This window comes from Heptranchias perlo, chromosome 11 (genome assembly GCF_035084215.1).
Source record: "Heptranchias perlo isolate sHepPer1 chromosome 11, sHepPer1.hap1, whole genome shotgun sequence".
NCBI lineage: Eukaryota > Metazoa > Chordata > Chondrichthyes > Hexanchiformes > Hexanchidae > Heptranchias > Heptranchias perlo.
Window position 1 is genome coordinate 16664339 of NC_090335.1, and position 17229 is coordinate 16681567.

A 17229-nucleotide genomic window follows, 5' to 3' on the forward strand; every position below is an offset into this window, starting at 1 on the left:
TCTATCTGATCTGTCCATTCCCCTCCCCCGAGTACAGTATTTCTATCTGATCTGTCCATTCCCCTCCCCTGAGTCCAGTATTTCTATCTGATCTGTCCATTCCCCTCCCCTGAGTACAGTATTTCTATCTGATCTGTCCATTCCCCTCCCCTCTGAGTACAGTATTTCTATCTGATCTGTCCATTCCCCTCCCCTCTGAGTACAGTATTTCTATCTGATCTGTCCATTCCCCTCCCCTCTGAGTACAGTATTTCTATCTGATCTGTCCATTCCCCTCCCCTCTGGCTTGCCCTGATAACTTCACACTGACAATACCTTTCTTCTGGATTACCACTATCACTCACCCATGATGGTTGTCGGACTCATCAGCTTGTAATTTGCAGCACAGTCCTAATGCCCTGTTTTAAAGATAGGTGTTATGTTATTTTTATCTTCTCTCCAATGTTTTGGTACAATTCTGGACTTCAGTAATTCCCTAAGGATCCCCACCAATGTCACAGCCATTTCCTTGTGTACAGGCCTCTGAGCCTGGAGCTTTGTCACAAGATACTAATAGGCGATGAAGGCCATTTGGCCCATCTTAATTCCTCCATCCAAAACAACCTTGCACTTCCCCCATTGCTGCATCTAGTTGCTTCTAAAGTGATTCCAGGATTTTCACATCCACCGCTCTGCCGATGGTCTTCTCCTGCCTGAAACTGTTACTATGTAGAAACAGTGGTGGTATCAGAATCCATAATAGCTTTTAAAAAGAAATGAATAAATATTTGAAAGAGAAATTTTTTTAAGGGTATAAGGACAGGGAATGGGACTGAGCGAGCTGGCATGGGTGTGATGGGCCGAATGGCCTCCTTTTATGCTGTAAAATACGATGATTCTATTAATTTTTAGAGAACATATTTTTTGTAAATGCTGTTTCACAACATACATATTTTTATATAGATAAAAACTACTAAGGCTTGGATCCAAGTGAGGAGATGAAGAGATATTTTTTCCACACAGTGAGTTGATATCATCTGGAGTGCACTGCCTGAAAGGGCAGTGGAAGCAGATTCAATAGTAACTATCAAAAGGGAATTGATTATATACTTGAAAAGCAAAACAATTGGGGAAAGAGCAGGGACTTATTCGCTAGCTCTTTCAAAGATCCAGCACAGGCACGGTGGGTCTGTATGATTCTATTTGCTGTATGATTCTATAAGTGTAGTACACTTTATCACTTGTCTCTTCCTTTGGTAAGTTGGTCTCTTATTTGTGCTCAACAATTGCTTATATGAAATGAAAAAGGAGCAACTACAAATGATGAAAATCTGAAATAAAAGCAATAAATCTTGCAAACACACAGCTGGTCACACACCATCTGTAAACAGCTGTAATGAAGGGCTACACACCTGACACATAATAACCTGTTTTTTCTTGATGTGGAGATGCCGGTGATGGACTGGGGTGGACAAATGTAAGGAATCTTACAACACCAGGTTATAGTCCAACAATTTTATTTTAAAATCACAAGCTTTCGGAGGGGATAATCTCCGAAAGCTTGTGATTTTAAAATAAAATTGTTGGACTATAACCTGGCGTTGTAAGATTCCTTCTGTTTTTTCTTGACATACCACACTTGTTTGCGCACAAAATAACCAAAAGTGATCACCTACTTCAGCTGAGAGAATGATTCCTTCAGTTCGTCCCACAGTGAATTTGAAACATTGTTGATTTCCATTAGAAGTGACTGTACAATACGGACACAATGTATACACCATGGAACTTAGTCCATCCACACAAGTCAGCAATGTCATCAACTAGAATGGCATATCACCCCACTGATGATCCATTTATAGTGAGAACACCTTCCAGAGGCAGCTCTCCCTTCAGTGGGTCGTTGTAATATTGTTGGACAATGCACCTACCTGTGGAGGGAGGAAACTCGTGAGTTGGTTTCTTTCCCTCCCTCCAAGGACTTGCAGCCAGTATCAGTAAATAGTAACTTCAGCCAGTGCTTGCTGTCAAGGCTGCCATCTCAGTCTGGTCGCGGGTAGGGTGAGTAGGGATGACACCTTCTCCTCAGAGCTGCTGGGTCTCTGCTTGGGCCCAGCTCTCAAGGAGCCCTAGATGGGTCCAGGGGACTTTATAATCACACAGTTGGGCTCAGTAGCTTCTCCCAGACAGTACTCCAGATGTTGTCAACATTATTCAGCTTTGAAATAAAAAAAAACTTACCAAAACTTAAAGACAAGAGGATGAAGCTTAAGCTTACACTCCCATCTTTAATTTACTTACACTCACCAAAAGCAAACTGTTATCCACTCTGCAAGTCATTTCCTGGAGGTCTTTTCTGAATTGTTTTAAGCCCTGTCCATATCATTGTGAAGGATTATTAACTGTTTAATTTTCTGTATCGGGTTGCTTGCTCACAGGGATGGGTAATATTTACCAGACTGTATATAGGCTGGAAATCCCACATCTGTAAAAATTTGTATTGGTAAAAAAAACTACTTCTCCTAAATAATAAAAAGTACAAACTACAAACACTTGCTTAAAATGCTCAACCATCATTTCACCGAGCCCATAGAAACAAGATATGTGGTTTCCTCCTTCTCTACTAGCAGGCTGCCTCTTGGAACTTGGAGCCTTTGACAGCCGAGGTCACAGATTGTGTCATAGCAGCTTTCAGTGCCAATTTATAATTATCTTAGAAGAGGCATTTTTCAAGGAGGCTGAATGAGATGCCAAGCTGTTGGTTGATATTCCAAAAAGCATAAATTCCTTAACGGACGGGATTCTGGCTGCGCGCAGCAAGGGTGCCCTGGAACAGAGAAGCCCCAGGACCCGAAGTAAATTTGTCCTCGGGCCTCATCAGAATAAATCACGCGAGCTGCGGGCACCAGTCAGGCGCTCCGATGCAGCTTGCCTGTCGGGGCCTTACCAATTTCGCCCCCCGCCGAGGCCCAGAGGTAAGTACGTGGTGGGGGGGTGGGGGTAAGGAGATCGGGAGTGGGGGTGAGGTTGGGCTGGTTGTAACCCTGATTTGTTCTGTGGAGCCAGGAGAGACACTCATGGTCATTCCCATCCCACAAAATACAAAAAATGTTCCAAGTTTTTGCGCCTTTTTTGAGCAGCCACCAGCAGTCCCTTTAAGGACAGCTGGTTAAGCTGCTCGACCAGGAAATGCCAGTGGGAGCTTGCACATCGCGAGCTCCAAATAGGGCCAACCAATTTAGGAGTCCGGGTCTGAAATGAGCGGCGGGGCCTTATTTCAATATTGAAATGAAGCCTGTGCTCATTTCAGGCGGCCGCCAGGGCCACCTAAATAAAGGCCCCCAACCAAGTTCGTAGTGGCACGAACCCCCGTGCAGGTCAGGTGCGGGCCTCTGTCCTGCTAAATTGGTCATCGTTGGCCCATTTTAGGCCCAAAGAACAGGCTCAATGATGTTACATTTAGACCCCTGTAGCTCTGAGCTGAAAAAAACACCTGCCTGAAGGCAGCTGTTTTGAGTGACAGATGTTATTGGGACTCAAGTCTACAAATCTTACTTTGAGAGACAAGTGCTCAACCACTTGAACGATTCAGCCACCTTTGGATTTCATCCATGCTGCTGTGGAACATTTGGCCGTAATTTGCTGTGGTAGGGCATCTAATGGTGTCTGCTGTTAGTTAGACTTACTTTTAGCACGTTTCAGGCAGTGCACTCCAGATCATATCAACTTCAGCAGTATGTTGAGTGAAATAGATTTCCAGCAACTGCCCAAAACCATCTCGACCACAGCTACCTGCTTAAAGTCTGCTAAGCATTTGCCTGGATTCAATGGTAATGGGGTTGGAGGAAGAACTAGTTTCAATATTAAATACTCTGCCTATAGAACTGGTTGGAAAAAATTGCTAAATATTTCCTCCCTGCAACAAATCCAAAATCAGCTCACAAAATGGCTTCATTTATCCTTCACTTACATACGAACAATGACGGACAGGAAAAGACTCTCTGGTCCATCCAGCCTGTCCCACACAATTGTGATACCTTACACTCACAATATATACACTCCCCACCCCACCCAAAACCATGTAATCTCCTGGGAGAGGTGAAAAAACCTGTAAAAAACCCAGGCCAATTTGGTAAAAAAAATTTGGGGAATTTCTCTCCGATCCCCCAATGGCGATCAAAACGAGTCCAGGAGACTACTCTGGCCCTGATAATTCTATGCAGTACCTAGATTTTGTACGAGGTGATCTCCACCCCAACCAGAAACGGGTCCAGCTCTCGCTTGAAGGAATTCAGCAAATCGGCGTCCACCGCACGAGCCGGGAGCCTGTTCCACAGGTCCACTATTCTCTGGAAAAAGGACCACCTCCTGACACCTAACCGAGATCTGGTTTTATACAACTTAATATTCTGACCCCGGTCTCCCTCACCTATATAATTGGAACAAACCATCTACTCAAACACAATCTATTCTCTTCATCATTTTATAAACCTCGATCAGATCACCCCTAAGTCTGTGCTTCTCTAAAGTGTAGAGTCCCAGCTCTTTTCGCCTATCTTGATAACTAAGATGCTTCAAACTGGGAATTAATCTAGTGGCCCACCTCTGCAGTCTTTCCAAAACTTCAAACAAGCCACTTTAATGGTATGGTAAACACTCAAATAAAACATATGTAACCGTGATTGTTTTTTTCTTTTATTAAACGTTATAGATCTTGGATAATCGACAGGTTGTACTGTTCTTGTAGCAGTGTATTGGAAGTGTGACCAAGTTTCGGAAGATACATTTTGATTGGAATCATTCCAGTGCAAAGTGGCTTTTGTTTGTTCGTGATGGTGCAGTGAGTTCAGGAAACACGAGAAAATAATGACATTTGCAGCGAGCAGCTGCTGGCCTCCTGGGTACCGCAGTACAGTGTGAACATAAAACGGGTTTGTCATGGGAATTAATTTGTTCAATTTCCAGCAGCTATTTTGATGAAGAGATTAATTTCGCAGCACAGATCCTAAACAGAGAGGAATTTAATGAGCTCCACAGATGTCAATATTCAGAGGTGCAAAGAAAATTAATTTCTCAGCGTTGGTGTCTGTGCACATTTATTTTGTAGGCTTTAGAAATAGCTCTCCTACTGACCAGGGATTTCAGAGCCTTAGTGCTCGGGGCTAATCAGCCATGGGGGGTATCACAGAATCCTATCCATCACCTATCCACATATGCACTTTCCAGCAGGGGCGTCACGGGACAATTATCAAGACTTAGGTTGATTTTTCTCTGCGTAACACAGGAACACTGAGGCCCCACTGCTACCCCAGCTAAGATCAGCGAACTGAGCACAGATCAGGGACCGAACCCGAGACCTCGCTGGACTGTACGTAACAATTGGACAGTGACACATGGGGGCTGCATGTTTTACTGCCACTCTATATGGTGCGTTTACCCACTGGGTCACCGGTGGAGCTTGACCTCCGCCCCGATTGCCCAGAGGGGAGTGATCCCCAATGTCACAAACACTGACCCCTGCTGTAATGTCAGGCGTCAGCTTCATTTGCATAATGTGAAGGGTCTAGAAATTCAATGGCAGCACGCCTGTTTTTCAGGTGCAAAATGGGCGCCTAAGAATCCAATATGGCGAGCAGGATGCGCTTTATTACATGCCGGGAGTGCGCGCCCACCATATTGGTAAAGGCAGCAAAAGAGGTGTCCACGGCCTGTGCCGGAAACAGGTGTTCAGCCTTTTGCATATGCAATGTGATAATAACCAGATAATCGGTTTTAGTGATTTTGGTTGAAGGATAAATATTGGCCAGATCACTGGGGAGAACTCCCATGTTCTTCGTCGAATAATGCCATGGGATATTTTACGTCAACCTGAGAGGGCAGACGGGGTCTCAGTTTAATGTCGCATCAGAAAGATGGCACCTCCGACAGTGCAGCACTCCCTCAGTATTGTACTGAAGTGTCAGCCTAGATTTTGTGCTCAAGTCTTTGGAGTAGGAGAGCATGTGCCAGGTAAAGGCTTGTCATGACGTTTTTATTGCATTCTTTATTAATTCCGTATCACAAAACTCTCACATTATGCCTTCTTTGACAGTAACATGAGTTTGGCTCCTTAGGAAACCATCTGAGTCTCTCTTTCTCTTCTCCTCCTCTAGATTTGGTGCAAGACCGAGAAGCAGACCCTTTAGTGTCCAACAGTGCCTGTACTTTGTAGCACAGACTCTCACTCGTTCTATCCCTCACAAGCACCAGCCCAGAGACATCCATCCCTGCGTAGGATGGAGTAAAGGTGGTTTGGGAGAACATATTGGCCCAGAAATACACTTTACTTTGATATTTTGGCAATGGGTCTGTAGACACTGGGACAACTAATATTTTCAAGACTGAGATCGATAGATTATTGTTAGATAAGGTTATCAAGGGATATGGAGCAAAGGCGGGCAAATGGCATTGAGGTACAGATCAGCCATGATCGATTGAATGATGGAACAGGCTTGAGGGGCTGAATGGCCTACTTCTGATCCCATGTGAAAGGTTGGTCTAAAATTAATGATGGAACCTTCCTGTGAAGAAATATGGGGTGGAAGATTTTCTCTGTGCATTCTGTAACACAATCATAATACACCTGGCTATACAGAATGTGTTTACAATTTTGCGTACATGAAGGAACTGTTCTCCCCTCTTACTGGTGATTATTAGCATGAAGCAAGGCAGCGAGACTGCACAAGGCACTAATAAATGGAAAAAATAAAATAGAGAAAGGCACCAGGGGGAACCTTGCAAAACATAGGAACAAGCAAGGATTGATTGCCCATTATAGTATGGTCTCTAAGGAAGCTTTAGAATTTTGTTCAGTCCAGGTGCTGGGTTCAGATCGGAAAAGTCCGGATTGAATTGATCTTGCCCTGTATTTTGGGCATGGATTGTGTTGTTTCAATTGCTCTCAATACTCTTTCAAAAGCATCACATTGATTCACGTTGTATGTGTACGTGTGTGTGTCTGTGTCAATATATGTGTGTATATGTGTATTTGTCTATTTGTGTCTGGGATTACATGCGTACATGTATATGTGTGCATGTGCATGTGTGGGTGTCTGTATGCCTGTGTCTGTCTGCCTGTATCTATATATGTGTGTGTATATATATCAGTCTTTCAGATGAGATGTTATACCAAGGAAACAACTGTCCTCTCAGGTGGATGTAAAAGATCCCTGGCACTATTTTGAAAAAGAGCAGGGGAGTTCTCCCTGGTGACCTGTCCAATATTAGACCCACAACCAACATCACTAAAACAGATTATCTGGTCATTATTGCATTGCTGTTTGTGGATCTTGCTGTGCACAAATTGGCTGCCACATTTCCTACATTGCAACAGTGACTACACTTCAAAAAAGTACTTAATTGGCTGTAAAGCGATTGGGTTCTCTTGAGGTAGTGAAAGGTGCTATATAAGTGTAAGTTATTTCTTTCTTATGTGTGTGCATTTGTCTATTTGTGTCTGTGTCGACATATGTGTGTGTGCCTGTGTGTGTGTGTGCTCTATTACATGTATCACCACAGTCAAAGCAACAACAAAAAATATCCAGAATAATATCACCCTAGTCATGAGGATCAGTTGTAAGAATGTATAATCTTGCTGGTGCTAATGGTGTAAGTCGAATGGGCCTCCTTGGCTTGAATATATAAAGTAGAATTTCTTAGTTCAACTAAGGCCTTGTATTAACTCCAGAACACGAGACCTGCTTTCCCAAGAGGCTGGGATGGCAAAGTCCAGTCCCTGGTCCAAGTCTACATCTCCAGGATTTGGGCTACCAGCTGTTGTATCCAGTGCCAAACCTGCATTCCTGACCCTGAATGACTTTTGGCATATTTCACAAAAGGATTCCATTGCCAAGATAGCTGCCATCACAAGGGTCTCCAGGCCAACTGGTTGGTGCAAGCACGAGCAACTCCAAGCTCCAACCCCGAAACAGCCGACATGGGTGCCTTCAATGCAGTAGATTGCAACTCGATAACTTTTTTTTAAAAACGTGCTATGAATTGGGAGTAGACTCCCAAGTACCTCGACAGCCAATCAGGAATGGAGAGCCCACTGCAGGATTGATGATCTAGTACATCTAAGGCAGGCCAGCTGAAACTGGCACTGTGATACAGGAAAGGTTTAGAACGCATCTAAGTAACCACCTGAAATCACCCTCAACAACAAGCTCCTCCCCTGCAAAGCAGCGGAGAGTATGGTCTCGATAGTACCCCCCCCAACCCACTCCACGACGGGTGGGAGAGGGTCGTGGGGGTGGGGAGGTTAATAATTTAAAAACGGGGAACACGTCCCCAGCAGTGCAATTGGGAGCCTGATTTAAATTTAACAGTTGCCGGCCGGGTATCCCAGAGCTCGGCAAACCTGGCGGTGAAATGGAGGCAGGAGCTGCCAGCTCGAGAATGTAAGTGCCTTTTACAGCACTCCTTGTAGGCCACGAGGAGCAGGTGCTCCCTCCAGTCCCTCAAGGAAGCCCTCAGCCTCCTCTCTGCCCATCGCGGCCTCTCTCTCCCCCCTGCCAGTTTGACAATTTGAATTCAGTTTACAAAATCTGGAAATAAAAAGCTGGTATCAGCAAAGGTGACTGTTGGATTGTCCACCGGGAAGGAAACCTGCTGTCCTTACCTGGTCTGGCCTATATGTGACTCCAGTCCCACACCAACGTGGTCAACTCTTAACTGCCCTCTGAAGTGGCCTAGCAAACTACTCAGTTGTATCAAACTGCTATGGACAACTAGGGATGGGCAATAAATGCCGGCTTTGCTCGTGACGCCCACATCCTGAAAACAAATAATAAAAAGCATTCAAAGTCTGAAACTGCAGTAAACTTTGTCTTCCCCGTTGTTCTATCAGTTCCAGCAGTAGGCCACATGGCATTAGAGCTGAAATCTGAATGCGGGGCATATTGACGGAGAGGTGTTTGAGAGTGTAATTCACAGGGCAAGTGGAGAAGCAGACTCAATGCGTCGTTAATCGCAGGAGCTAAGGTGTGTTTCGAGTTGTAGTTTTGGAGGCAAGCAAAATTTACTGTTTACTTCTGACTGTCTACCAGTTGAATCATAGAATTATACAGCACAGAAGGAGGCCATTCGGCCCATCGTGCCTGTGCCGGCTTTTTGAAAGAGCTGTCCAATTAGTCCCACTCCCCTGCTCTTTCCCCATGGCCCTGCAAATTGTTCCCCTTCACGTATTTATCCAATTCCCTTTTGAAAGTTATTATTGAATCTCCTTCCACCACCCTTTCAGGTAGTGCATTTCAGATTGTAACAATTCGCTGCATACTTTTTTTTCCTCATGTCGCCTCTAGTTCTTTTGCCAATTACCTTAAATTTGTGTCCTCTGGTTACTGACCCTTCTGTCACTGGAAACAGTTTCTCCTTATTTACTCTATCAAAACCATTCAAGATTTTGAACACTTCTAACCAATCTCCTCTTAACCTTCTGTGCTCTAAGGAGAACAACCCCAGTTTGTCCAGTCTCTCCACATAACTGAAGTCTTTCATCCCTGATACCATTCTAGTAAATCTCCTCTGCACCCTCTCTAAGGCCTTGACATCCTTCCTAAAGTGTGATCCCCAGAATTGGCCACAATACTCCAGCTGAGGCCTAACCAGTGTTTTATAAAGGCTTAACATAATTTCCTTGCTTTTGTACTCTATGCCTCTATTTATAAAGCCAAGGATCTCATGTGCCTTTTTAACAGCCTTCTCAACTTGTCCTGCCACCTTCAAAGACTTGTGCACATATTCCCCCAGGTCACTCTGTTCCTGCACCGTCTTTAAAATTGTACCATTTAGTTTATATTACCTCTCCTCGTTCTTCCTAACAAAATAAATCACTTCACACTTCTCCGCCATGTGTCTGCCCATTTCACCAATCTGTCTACGTCCTCCTGAAGTCTGTTACTATCCTCCTCATTTTTTACTACATTTCTGAGTTTCGTGTCATCTGCAAACTTTGAAATTATGCTCAGTATACCAAAGTCCACGTCATTAATATATATCAAAAAGAGCAGTGGTCCCAACAACTACCCCTGGGGGACACCACTGTACACTTCCCTCCGGTCTGAAAAACAACCGTTCACTACTACTCGCTGCTTTCTGTCCCTTAGCCAATTTGATATCCACGCAGGCACTGCCCCTTTAATCCCATGGACTTCAATTTTGCTAACAGGTCTATTATATGGTACTTTATCAAACGCCATTTGAAAGTCCATATACACAACATCAACCGCAGTACCCTTGTCAACCCCTCCATTACTTCATCAAAGAACTCAAGCACGTTAGTCAAACACGATTTGCCTTTAACAAATCCGTGCTGGCTTTCATTTATTAACCCATATTTTTCCAGGTGCCAATTAATTTTGTCCCAGATTATTGTCTCTAAAAGTTTCCCCACCACCGACGTTAGGCTGACTGGCCTGTAATTGCCGGGTTTATCCCTCTCCTTTTTTGAACAGGGGTGTAACATTTGCAGTCCTCCAGTCCTCTGGCACCACTCCCATATCTAAGGAGGATTGGAAGATTGTGCCCAGAGCCTCCACAATTTCCACCTTTACTTCCCTCAGTAACCTAGGGTGTATCCCACCCGGACTGGGTGACTTTTCTACATTGAGCGCTGCCAACTTTTTAAGTACTTTCTCTTTATCAATTTTTATCCTATCCAATTTCTCTACTACCTCCTCCTTTACTGTGACACTGGCAGCATCCTCTTCTCTAGTGAAGACCGATGCAAAGTATTCATTTAGTACCTCAGCCATGCTTTTTGCAGCCACAAGATCATCATTTTGGTCCCTAATCGGCCCCACCTTTCTTTTGACCACCCTTTTACTATTTATATGTTTATAAAATACTTTTGGGTTCCCTTTTAAGTTACCCGCTAATCTATTCTCATACTCTCTCTTTGCCCCTCCTATTTCCCCTTCCAGTTCTCCTCAGTACTTTTTGTATTCAGCTTGGTTCTCTGCTGAATTATGAACCTGACATTTATCATAAGCCTCCTATCTCTGTTTCGTTTTAATTTCTATATCTTTAGTCATCCAGGGAGCTCTAGTTTTGGATGCCCTTCCTTTCCCCTCGTGAGAATGTGTCTAGTCTGTACCTGAATCATCTCGTCTTTGGAGGTCTCCCAGTCTTGATCTGATATATCTCTGCTCTACAGGCTGTACTGTCTGGACTGTCACTGTGGTTACATTAATACAGGGCCTTTTGAGAGAGAGGTGTGAAGGGGTAGTGGGAGAAATAATGAGAACTATGTAAGAAATTGTTTTAATGTTTCCTGCATGGCTGGAAATACTGCGGTCAAAAGTGCTGTGTGGAGATAATTCCATAACATTTGAGTTCATTGCCTCTGATCTTCCCAGGCTTTCTTATTGAACTTCAGTAGTATATCTTATTTATTATTTTTACTTATCCACAAAGCATTTGAGAGAGTAAAGAGACCTAAAGACCTCAGTAGGATGTAATATTGTAGAAATTTCTAAATATTTTAAAATTATTTGGTGGAACACAATAGAAATGTTTTGGAGGAAAACTGCTTGATTATTACACCATGCAAAATAAATGTTATAAACTAACTTCAGTTTTATCTCTTTTCAACATGATTCAAGATGAAAACAAAACTAACCAGTCAATCAACTGCGGTGCTGCTTGTGTTGGGAGTACACTGCACTCTGTTTACATTATAGTACAAAAGTTCGACTTTACATTTTCCTTACTAAGAGGCTCCTCATTATTCAGGTCCAGTCCTGACTTTGCTCCATCTTCTCCCCCGGAGATTGCAGTACTCTCTGGGCTCTTGTTACATTTGGATCTGTTGATTTCTCTGCCTTCATAGTGAAAATAAAAAGAGTTGATACTATTACAGTCAACTCGTAAAATTGTTGACTCAAAATTTAAAACCAGTGCTTGTGCAACACCAAGAGTGTTGCATGTACTGAATGATACACCATTCATAGTCATCGTGTATCATTGATGCATTTAATTCCCAGCAAAAGCCAAATTATGAGCTGTACAACATTAATCTATTAAAAGAAATGAAATGAAGTGCTCTATATTTAGAAAGTGGACAATGCAGGAGAGCGCTCCTTATTTGGTTGAGCCTGCAAACTGAGGAGTGGAAATGTGTCTAGAATAGTGGTACCATAATATATGTTTTTTAAAATAAATGCCAAAGATTTGATGGATGGCAGCTTTGGGAACAACACTCATTTAAAATTGTAATTCCAACACCAAACAACAACAACAATTTGCATTTATATAGTGCTTTTAACATAGTAAAACGTCCCAAGGCGCTTCACAGGAGCGTAATCAGACAAGAAATTGACACCAAGGCACAGAGGAAGACCAAAAGCTTGGTCAAAGATGTAGGACGAGAGAGAGGCAGAGAGGGTTAGGGAGGAAATTCCAGAGCTTGGGGTGTGGACAGCTGAAGTCACGGCTGCCAATGGTTCCATTTTTCAGACTTGTTCCATTTTGCTGTGAGAGAACCTTACGCGAACTTTGGTGATCCGAAATTAAACTGGAGGCCACTGAAGATCAGCTTCGACAAGAATGGTTCAGAACCAACATTTTCCACGTACAAAGCCAAAATCAACTCTCACCAAACATCTAAAATTGCAATCCTAAATGATGGCCCATAGCCATTTATAACTAGTAAGCTCTCCCACCTGCCTTTCTCTCAACAAACCTGTGTGTTGCCCACCTCCCGAGAACAAGTGTAAAAAAAAACAAACAACCATCCAATCAGAAGACTAGAATTTGGTAGCTACACTTTTTCATAGGCTTCAGCTGCCACAGGTTTTAAAGAGGAATCCAAAACCAACTGTTTTAATTTTGCATGTAATAGGTTTGGTAACAGAGGCGAGAAGGTTAAGCCATTATTGATAGTGTTAGAATAGCTGTCTTGGGGACAATGTGATGGTAACTTGGCCTTTTACATTAGAATGTGGAGAATAGCGCTTCCCCTCTGCATGCATCCTAAGTGAAATTTAGTTTAGATTATCTCAGCCCAGTTGGTCTGGGCACTCATCCATCACTTTGCCACCTCCAGATTCGAATAATACAATGCTCTGCTGGATGGCCTCCCATCCTTCCTCCTCCGTAAACTTCAGTTCATCAAAAAATCTGCTGCCCGCATTCTACCCCGCACCAGATCCCGCTCGCCCATCACCCCTGTCCTTGCTGACCTACAGGGACATCTTTTAGTCTTATCCAAAAGTTTCCTCAAGTCTTCACTCTTTCAGGAAACTAATTAGTTTAATATCTAAACTAATCCAATCCATTCTTCTCAGCTCCCACTGGAAGCCCTGAACTTTAACCCTCAATTTCACTCCATCTCACTTCCAGCTCCGTTAGGCTGAATCTGGCAGTGTGCAGTCTCAGAGGTGTCCTGTTTGACCTGAGATGAACTTCGAACCTCATATCCCATCCTTCCGCAAGACCACCTTTTTCCACCTCTGCAACATCACTGAGAGCATCTCTGAATAAGCCAGTGTTCAAGAGGTTCTATTCTTGGAATGGTATCCACCCTCAAGTTCCCTATGCTAAAATTGCCCGAATATGCCTCGCTCCGAATCCATGAGGAGTCGAGGGGTCACTACTTGACCTCGTCCTCACCAATCTACGTGTCACAGATGAATCTGTCCCTGACAGTATTGGTAGGAGTGACCACCGCACAGCCCTCATGGAGACGAAGTCCCATCTTCGCACTGAGGACACCATTTAATGTGTTGTGTGGCACTGTCACCGTGCTAAATGGGATAGATTCAGAACAGATTTAGTAGCTCAAAACTGGGCATCCATGAGGTGCTGTGGGCCATCAGCAGCAGCAGAATTGTATTCCAGCACAATCTGCAACCTCATGGCCCGGCATATTCCTCACTCTACCATTACCAACAAGCCAGGGGATCAACCCTGGTTCAATGAGGAGTGTAGAAGAGCATGCCAGGAGCAGCACCAGGCGTACCTAAAAATGAGGTGCCAACCTGGTGAAGCTGCAATTCAGGACTGCATGCATGCTAAGCAGCGGAAGCAACATGCTACAGACAGAGCTAAGCGATTCCACAACCAACGGATCAGATCAAAGCTCTGCAGTCCAGTTGTGAATGGTGGTGGACAATTAAACAACTAACGGGCAGAGGAGGCTCTGTAAACATCCCCATCCTCAATGATGGCGGAGTCCAGCACGTGAGTGCAAAAGACAAGGCTGAAACGTTTGCAACCATCTTCAGCCAGAAGTGCCGAGTGGATGATCCATCTCAGCCTCCTCCCAATATTCCCACCATCACAGAAGCCAGTCTTCAGCTAATTCGATTCACTCCACGTGATATCAAGAAACGGCTGAGTGCACTGGATACAGCAAAGGCTATGGGCCATGACAACATCCCAGCTGTAGTGCTGAAGACTTGTGCTCCAGAACTAGCCGTGCCTCTAGCCAAACTGTTCCAGTACAGCTACAACACTGGCATCTACCCGACAATGTGGAAAATTGCCCAGGTATGTCCTGTCCACAAAAAGCAGGACAAATCTAATCCAGCCAATTACCGCCCCGACAGCCTACTCTCAATCATCAGCAAAGTGATGGAAGGTGTCGTCGACAGTGCTATCAAGCAGCACTTACCAATAACCTGCTCACCGATGCTCAGTTTGGGTTCTGCCAGGACCACTCGGCTCCAGACCTCATTACAGCCTTGGTCCAAACATGGACAAAAGAGCTGAGTTCCAGAGGTGAGGTGGGAGTGACTGCCCTTGACATCAAGGCGGCATTTGACCGAGTGTGGCACCAAGGATCCCAAGTAAAATTGAAGTCAATGGGAATCAGGGGGAAAACTCTCCAATGGCTGGAGTCATACTTAGCACAAAGGAAGATGGTAGTAGTTGTTGGAGGCCAATCATCTCAGCCCCAGGACATTGCTGCAGGAGTTCCTCAGGGCAGTGTCCGAGGCCCAACCATCTTCAGCTGCTTCATCAATGACCTTCCCTCCATCATAAGGTCAGAAATGGGGATGTTTGCTGATGATTGCACAGTGTTCAGTTCCATTCGCAACCCCTCAGATAATGAAGCAGTCCGAGCCCACATGCAGGAAGACCTGGACAACATCCAGGCTTGGGCTGATAAGTGGCAAGTAACATTCGCGCCAGACAAGTGCCAGGCAATGACCATCTCCAACAAGAGAGAGTCTAACCACCTCCCCTTGACATTCAACCGCATTACCATCGCCAAATCCCCCACCATCAACATCCTGGGGGTCACCATTGACCAGAAACGTAACTGGACCAGCCATATAAATACTGTGGCTACAAGAGCAGGTCAGAGGCTGGGTATTCTGCGGCGAGTGACTCACCTCCTGACTCCCCAAAGCTTCTCCACCATCTACAAGGCGCAAGTCAGGAGTGTGATGGAATACTCTCCACTTGCCTGGATGAGTGCAGCTCCAACAACACTCAAGAAGCTTGACACCATCCAGGACAAAGCAGCCCGCTTGATTGGCACCCCATCCACAACCCTAAACATTCACTCCCTTCACCACTGGCGCACAGTGGCTGCAGTGTGGACCATTTACAGGATGCACTGCAGCAACTCGCCAAGGCTTCTTCAACAGCACCTACCAAACCCACGACCTCAACCACCTAGAAGGACAAGGGCAGCAGGCCTGCACGTTCCCCTCCAAGTCACACACCATCCCGACTTGGAAATATATCGCCGTTCCTTCATCGTCGCTGGGTCAAAATCCTGGAACTTCCTTCCTAAGATGTTTTATAAGTATATTAAGGGTAAGAGGATAACTAGGGAAAAAATAGGGCCCATTCGGGACAAAAATGGCAATCTGTGTGTGGAGCCGGAAGATGTAGGAGGGGTTCTAAATGAATTTTTTGCATCTGTTTTCACTATGGAGAAGGACGACGTAGACAGAGAAATACGACAGGGGGACTGTGATATACTCGAACATATTAACATAGAGCGGGAGGAGGTATTGGCGGTTTTAGCAGGCCTAAAAATGGATAAATCCCCAGGCCCGGACGAAATGTATCCCAGGCTACTGTGTGAGGCAAAGGAGGAGATTGCGGGGGCTCTAACACATATATTCAGAACCTCTCTGGCCACAGGGGATGTGCCAGAGGACTGGAGAACCGCTAATGTAGTACCATTATTCAAGAAGGGGAGTAGGGAAAAACCGGGGAACTACAGGCCAGTGAGCCTAACATCAGTGGTAGGAAAATTATTGGAAAAAATTCTGAAGGACAAAATTAGTCTCCACTTGGAGAAGCAAGGATTAATCAGGGATAGTCAACATGGCTTTGTCAAGGGAAGATCATGTCTGACTAATTTGATTGAATTTTTTGAGGGGGTGACTAGGCGTGTGGATGAGGGTAACGCAGTGGATGTGGTATACATGGATTTCAGTAAGGCCTTCGATAAAGTCCCGCACAGGAGACTGGTCAAGAAGGTACGAGCCCATGGAGTCCAGGGTGCCTTGGCACTTTGGATACAAAACTGGCTTAGTGGCAGAAGGCAGAGGGTGATGGTCGAAGGTTGTTTTTGTGACTGGAAGCCTGTGGCCAGTGGGGTACCACAGGGATCTGTGCTGGGGCCCTTGCTGTTTGTGGTCTACATTAACGACTTGGATATGAATGTAAAAGGTATGATCAGTAAGTTCGCTGATGATACAAAAATTGGTAGGGTGGTAAATAGCGAGGAGGATAGCCTCAGTCTGCAGGACGATATAGATGGGTTGGTCAGATGGGCGGAACAGTGGCAAATGGAATTTAACCCGGAAAAGTGCGAGGTGATGCACTTTGGAGGGACTAACAAGGCAAGGGACTACACAATGAATGGGAGGACCCTAGGCAAGACAGAGGGTCAGAGGGATCTTGGTGTGCAAGTTCACAGATCCCTGAAGGCGGCGGAACAGGTAGATAAGGTGGTAAAGAAGGCATATGGGATACTTGCCTTTATTAGCCGAGGCATAGAATATAAGAGCAAGGAGGTTATGATGGAGCTGTATAAAACACTGGTTAGGCCACAGCTGGAGTACTGTGTGCAGTTCTGGTCGCCGCACTACAGGAAGGATGTGATCGCTTTGGAGAGGGTGCAGAGGAGATTCACCAGGATGTTACCAGGGCTGGAGCGCTTCAGCTATGAAGAGAGACTGGGAAGATTGGGTTTGTTTTCCTTGGAGCAGAGGAGGCTGAGGGGGGACATGATTGAGGTGTACAAAA

At 44.8% G+C, this 17229-nt stretch overlaps 1 protein-coding gene and 1 long non-coding RNA gene across 6 annotated transcripts in view; one reads left to right on the plus strand and one right to left on the minus strand.

Moving 5' to 3' along the window:
* LOC137327137 (uncharacterized) overlaps nucleotides 1-17229 on the plus strand; it is a 38719-nt gene that overhangs the window by 14421 nt on the left and 7069 nt on the right. The window lies entirely within an intron of this gene.
* The window catches only part of LOC137327135 (guanylate cyclase soluble subunit beta-2-like), a 110785-nt gene continuing 98220 nt past the window's right edge, over nucleotides 4665-17229 (minus strand). Inside the window, exons 16-17 of one of the 5 annotated variants that reach the window (XR_010964369.1) lie at nucleotides 11636-11837; nucleotides 4665-8790 (exon numbers count right to left, since the gene is read on the minus strand). Coding sequence is in view for 3 of the 5 variants with exons in the window: in XM_067992616.1 (XP_067848717.1) it covers nucleotides 11686-11837 (152 nt within the window). In the remaining 2 variants the exon portion in view is untranslated. Of the gene's footprint in view, nucleotides 11838-17229 lie in introns of all 5 variants that reach the window. The other 4 variants (XR_010964370.1, XM_067992618.1, XM_067992616.1 and 1 more) reach the window with 4 other exon arrangements.